This window comes from Nicotiana tabacum, chromosome 16 (assembly GCF_000715075.1).
Source record: "Nicotiana tabacum cultivar K326 chromosome 16, ASM71507v2, whole genome shotgun sequence".
Classification (NCBI taxonomy): domain Eukaryota; kingdom Viridiplantae; phylum Streptophyta; class Magnoliopsida; order Solanales; family Solanaceae; genus Nicotiana; species Nicotiana tabacum.
The window spans coordinates 65,222,422-65,228,972 of record NC_134095.1 but is presented as its reverse complement, the minus strand read 5'-3'; the positions used below and the strand labels follow the sequence as shown (position 1 = coordinate 65,228,972).

The 6,551-nt window shown below is 38.7% G+C and overlaps 1 protein-coding gene across 1 annotated transcript; it reads left to right on the top strand.

Annotated features, from left to right (window-relative positions):
• The first annotated feature begins 1,703 nt into the window (after positions 1 to 1,703).
• LOC107771228 (uncharacterized) lies at positions 1,704 to 2,814 on the top strand. Its single transcript, XM_016590573.1, has 2 exons — positions 1,704 to 1,887; positions 1,994 to 2,814. The coding sequence occupies exons 1-2, from the start codon at positions 1,704 to 1,706 to the stop codon at positions 2,812 to 2,814; spliced, it is 1,005 nt and encodes a 334-aa protein (XP_016446059.1).
• Positions 2,815 to 6,551: the final 3,737 nt, after the last annotated feature.

Sequence of the window (6,551 nt, the reverse complement as noted above, 5' to 3'; positions counted from 1 at the left end):
GTAACTTTACTAGGTTGCCTTGAGACAAGAATAAAATCTAGAAGTAGTATGAAAGTTAAAGAGAAGTTTAGTAAGGACTGGAAAATATATTCAGATGAAGCTGTGACAAATAATGGGCGAATTTGGCTATTCTGGAAAGATAATATGATTCAGGTCCAGATAATTGGGACTACTTTTCAATTAGTTCATTGTATGGTGAAAGATAAGAGATCAAGCCTCTCAAATTACATTACTTTTGTGTATGAAAAGAACAAGCTAAATGAAAGAAAGGAACTATGGTAGAAACTAAGACAGATTAACAACAACATGCAAGAGACTTGGCAGATTATTGGAGATTTTAACAATGTCTTGTCTGTACATGATAGACTCAATGGGCAACCAGTACATCAAGCTGAAATGATAGATTTTCAAGAATGCATAAAGGATATTGGACTGGGGCAATTAAACAAGAAAGGATGTGAATGGACCCGGTGTAATAAAAGAGGCGCTGAAGAGAGAATTTATAGTAATATAGACCGGACATTTGGAAATGCTTCTTGGCTAACTCATTACAGTAGCCTTGAAGCAATTTACGAATTGCCAGGTGTCTTAGATCACTCTCCCATTGTTATCAACACTGAGGTAATGAGGAATCACTTACCTAAACCCTTCAAATTATATACTGTATTACTTAAGCAGAAGAAGTTTGATGAAGCAGTTAAAGAGGTATGGAGCCAAAATGTTCAGGGCTATGCTATGTTTTCAGTCTGGAGGAAGTTGCAAAAGCTAAAGGATAGAACAAAGACAATGAATAGAGAACTGAATTCACTGAAGAAAAAGATAGGACAGGCTAGAGAACAGTTGAAAAATGTTCAAGGAGAAATTGATAAAGACCCTTTTAACAGTCTGTTAATAAATACAGAGAAGAAGCTGCTAGTACAGATTGAAAAATGGGAAGGTATTAATAAACAGGTACTAAGGCAAAGATCAAGCACAATGTGGATTCAGGCAGGAGATCAAAATTCAAAAAATTTCCATGCTCACTTGAAGGCCAGACAATCAAAGAATAGAATATCAGCAATCTATAATGATCAAGGGGACAAATTGACAGATGCTGCTATGATAGAACAAGAATTTAGAGGATTTTTCCAAGCTCTGTTGGGTACATCAGCTAGAGAATTACCTTGTATTGATATTGACATAGCAAGGGATGGACACTGTCTTAGTAAGGAGCAACAACAACTCCTTAGTGCAAAAGTAACAGAGGAGGAAATTGACAAAGCAGTTAGAGAATTGCCAAATGATAAAGCACTGGGAATTGATGGATTCCCAGCAGAATTCTTCAAAACCTATTGGAGTCTGATTGGAGAAGAAACCAAAAAAACAACTCAAGAGTTCTTCAGAGAAGGCAGAATGCTAAAAAGTATAAACTGTACCACTGTGACTTTGGTTCCAAAGGTCACAAGTCCAAGATTTATCAAGGAGTTTAGACCAATAGCATGTTATACTACCATGTACAAAATTATAGCAAAGATCATTACAGATAGATTGAAGCTGGTAGTTGACTCTATTGTGGGACCTGCTTAGTCTGCATTTATAGAGGGGAGGAACATATTGGACAATGTAATTATAACACATGAGCTGGTAAAAGGATACTATCAGAAAGGGGTTTCACCTAGGTGCTGTATTAAAGTTAACATAAGGAAAGCATATGACTCTGTGGAATGACCTTTCTTAAGGATGATTCTGATGGAGTTTGGATTGCCTGTGGGATTTGTGAAATTGATAATGGAGTGTGTGACCACAGTCAGTTATTCTTTGTTATTGAATGGGGGATTAACAGAAAGATTCCAAGCAAAAAAGGGATTAAGATGAGGAGACCCCATGTCTCCTTACTTGTTTGTGTTGGTGATGGAATATCTAAATAGATCTTTGAAGAAGCTGAAACATATTACATACTTTAACTATCATCCAATATGCTCCAGGAATCATATAACACATATCTGCTTTGCAGATGATCTGATACTATGTTGTAGAGCAAACAAGATTTCAATACAACTATTACTAGAGAAACTCAATCATTTTTCTGAGGTTTCAAGTCTGCAAGCTAATATGGAGAAGAGTGCACTGTATATTGCTGGGGTTTCTAAAGAATTTAAGGAACAAATACTAGAAGAATTGCAATTCATTCTGGGAGACCTTCTATTCAAGCATTTAGGTGTGCCGCTATATTCAAAGAAGCTGTCTATTCAACAATGGATGCCTCTGGTTGAGAAGATAACAACAAGAATCAACTGTTGGACATCAAAATTCTTGTCATACAGTGGGAGAATGCAACTGCTAAAGAGTGTGGTTTTTGATATGCAAACGTACTGGGCACAAGTTTTTTTACTGCCTAAGAAGATCATTAAGATGATAACTACAGTATGTGGAACTTTCCTATGGACCGGAATTAATGAACCTTCTAGGAGAGCATTGGTAGCTTGGGTCACTATATGTAAGCCAAAATCAGCAGGTGGACTTAATGTTTTGGACCTCCATTATTGGAATAAGCCTGCTCTGTGCAAGTTACTATGGGCTATAACTGAACGAAAGGATACTTTGTGGATTCAATGGGTTCACAGCTTCTACATCAAAAACAGAAATGTTGAAAATATGAGTACTCCAAAGCAGGCATGCTGGATAGTAAAGAAGATTTTTGATGCAAGGGATTGGCTTAGGCAGAATAATCCTAATGAAACTCTAAAAACTTTTGCAAGTCAAGTAAGTTCTGTATTAAGAAGTTATACACTGCCTCAAGACCACAATATCAGAAGTGCAACTGCAAGAGACTAACTATTGCCTCAAAAGCAATACCTAGACACCAGTTTATTCTTTGATTGGCACTGCATAAGAGATTGGCTACAGTCGAGAGACTACAGAAATGAGGAATAGTAGTAAGCAAAGACTGTGTACTGTACAGAAGTAATGTTGAGGAAACATTTGAACACTTACTATTTGATTGTGCATACTCTAGAACCATGTGGGCTAAAATGTTGAGCTGGGCAGGAGTAAAGCATCATATAGGAAGCTGGGATGATGAGATCGAATGGATAGCAAAAGTAGCTATAAACAGAATCAAGGGTGAAATTTTAGTGTTCCTATTTACAACAATGGTTTATCATGTATGGACTGAAAGGAACAATAGAAGATTCCAAGGAAAAGAGATAACATGCAACAAGAGAATCAAGGAGATTGTTCTAATGTTACACATAAGAGGACAGAGTGTAGAAAACTGAAAAAAAGAATTAGAATAGCTCAACAGTTATCCTAGCTAGATAGTCTGTAATTAGAAGCTAGGTATTGATAGCAGAAGTGTTTTTTTGATGTTTTGTTTATTGCTTATAGATATGATATATTGTAATGATCCGACTGGTCATTTTAAACTTTTACACTTTTCTCGCCAGTTCTCGGGCATGACTTGCCCCGCGTGATATATTATGCCTTATGTAAATCATTGGTTTTGGTTTTCAGGGTAATCAGAATGAATTTGGAAGAACAACTCTCAGTTTGAAGCCTTAAATTTAAAAGGTTTGACCAAGAGTTGACTTTTTTGTATATGATCTCGGATCAGAATTTTTATGATTTGGTTAGCTCCATTAGGTGATTTGGGACTTAGGAGCATGATCAAAATGCAGTTTGGAGGTCCGTGGAAGGTTAAGGCTTAAATTAGTGAAATTGAGATTTTGACGTTTTTCGGTTGATAGGTGAGATTTTGATATAGAGGTCGGAATGGAATTCCGAGAGTCGCAGTAGCTTCGTTTTGTCATTTGGGATGTGTGTGCAAAGTTTCAGGTCATTCGGACAAGATTTAATAGACTTTTTGATCGAAAGCATAATTTAAGAGTTCTTGGAGTTCTTAGGCTTGAATCCTATGTTAAATTGGTGATTTGATATTGTTGTGAGTGTTCTGAAGTTTTGAACAAGTTTGAACGATGTCATGGGATGTGTTGGTACAATTGGTTTGAAGTTCCGGGGTTCCGGGTAGGTTCCGGGATGTTTTAGGCCGAAAATCATAGCTGTAGCAGGTCCAGAAGGGTTGCAGGCCTCGGAACCCACCAGCGCGGTCCACATAAAAAGAAGTTCGGCCGCGGTATGTGCTGTGCGGACCGCACAAAATGAAGTGCGGCCGCGGTAGGTGCTGTGCAGACCGCACAAAATGCAGTGTGGCCGCGGTGGGGGACATTTCACTGGTCCTATTTTGGAAGCTCATATCTTTTGATCTACAATGAATTTTGGGATAATTTAAAAGCAAAAGTTGTAGCCCTTCGTGTCTAGTTTCTAGAAAGATACAGATATTGCAATTTGGACATCTGTAGCAAAGGTTATGGACAAAATACTAAAGTTTGTCACTACAGAGGAAAGCCTGTGCGGCCACAGTCATTTTTGTGCGGACCGCTCTGATTTTGTGCGGATCGCGGTCGGTTTTGTGTGGTCCACGGAGGTGAAAATCTGTGGGTTACTCTATAAATACAAGGTTTTGGGTATTATTTGATATTTTGACCTAGAGAGCTCGAATTTTGGCGATTTTTCGAAGGTTTTTCAAGAAATTCATCGGGGTAAGTGATTTTAACTCAGATTTGGCTAGAGTACATGTATCTATCATTGAATTCATCATTTAATTCGTGATTTGGGAAGAAATTGTAAACTCTTTCAAAAATGTAAAATGATGATTTGAAGGACCAAATAGTATCAAATAGTATCGGAATCGAATAATTTTCGTATGGTTAGACTCGTGAGAGTATAAGGATTTTAGTTTTGTGAATTTTGGTCAAATTACGAGATGTGGGCCCGGGGGTCGGGTTTGACCAATTTCGGGAATTTTGTGGTAATTTGATTATTTTCGAGTGGGCTTTGTTCCCTTAGCACATTTTGATGGTTTTGTACTGATTTCGGCTAGATTTGGAGCATCCGGAGGTCGATTCGAGAGGCAAAGACATCACGGGCTAGAGTTCGGACCGGATAGAGGTGAGTAATGATTGTAAATGATGTTCTGAGGGTTTGAAACCCCGGATTGCACATCGTAGTGCTATGTTGAGGTAAGGCACACGTTTGACGACGAGCGTGGGGTCATGTACTATTGGGGATTGTGACTTGGTCCATCCCAATTGATGATTTTATCGCGTATTTGACTGAAACTAATTGCTATCATCATTATTTGGGTTGCATGCCATATTTGGGCCTAGTGCCAGCTATTTGAACCCTTCGGGGATTGTTGTTGATATTTCCTCACTATTTTGATTTTATAGTTGAACTCAATCATGTTATTTTCCATTGTTTTCAAAACTCAGCCAAGTTTATTTTGCTTTTACACTTGAAATGATATTTCAAACAACATTTTTTGGGCTGAGCATCATGTTTTACTGTTGCCCGAGTGGCTTATGTGATTTTTGACTGAGTAAGGCCGAGGGACTGTATTGTGAGGATACTTTTGGATCGGGCTGAACGTTGCAACAGTGAGATACTGATTTGATTATGAGGCCGAGGGCCTGAGATATGTACGCCACGGGGTGGCTTGTTGATTGATATGAGGCCGAGGGCCTAGATTTGATGCCACGAGATGGCTTGATATTGCGCTTGGGCCATAAGGGCACCTCCCAGAGTATGCACACCCCCAGTGAGCGCGGGTACCCATCGTGATATGAGATATAGCTCGAGGGGCTGGTACTGTTCTGAGATTGTGCCCGAGGGGCGAACCTTTATGTGTTTATCTTCTTAATTGCCTGTCATTACCTGTTGATTGTGTATTTGTGCCAGAGGGGTAGATTTCTGTTCTTATCTGCACTAATTGTTTTGCATTCATTTGCATAACTGTTGAAAAAGTCATTTTCAAAAAGTTTCAAAATGAGCTAAGATGTTTTTAAGAGATTTTACAGCTTCACTACTTTCTTACTGGATTTGAACTGCTTCTATACAACATCCTGATATGCTTTATGTGATTTCTTACCATTCAGACTTTAGTTATGATTATTACTCACTAAGTTGGAGTACTCACTTACTCCCTACACCTTGTGTGCAGATTTATGTATTTATACACCCGGTAGCAGGTTTTGGCTGATCGGAGGCAGAGTCATCAGAGTTTAGCAAGGTAGCTGCCAGCGTTCGTAGCACTGCTTTTCTCTCTAATCATTTCATTAGTCTGTGTTTGTACACTTCAGACTTTCAGTTGTATTTATACCCTAGTAGATGCTCGTGATTTGTGACACCCCGGTTAGGGCTGTGTTGGGTTGTACTTTCGCACCTTATTGACATTATCCTCTACTTAGTATTGCTATATCATGTTTTAGACTGCTTTTATGATATTTAACTGTTTAAAAAGTGAATTAGGTATAATTGGATGGCCTTGTCTTCACGAGAGGCGTCATCATGACCGGGTTCGGGTTTAGGGTCGTGACAAGTTGGTATCAAAGCCTAGGTTACATAGGCCTCACGAGTCATGAGCAGGTTTAGTAGAGTCCCGCGGATAGGTACAGAGACATCTGTACTTATCCTCGAGAGGCTACAGAACCTTTAGGAAAAATTTCACATTCTTG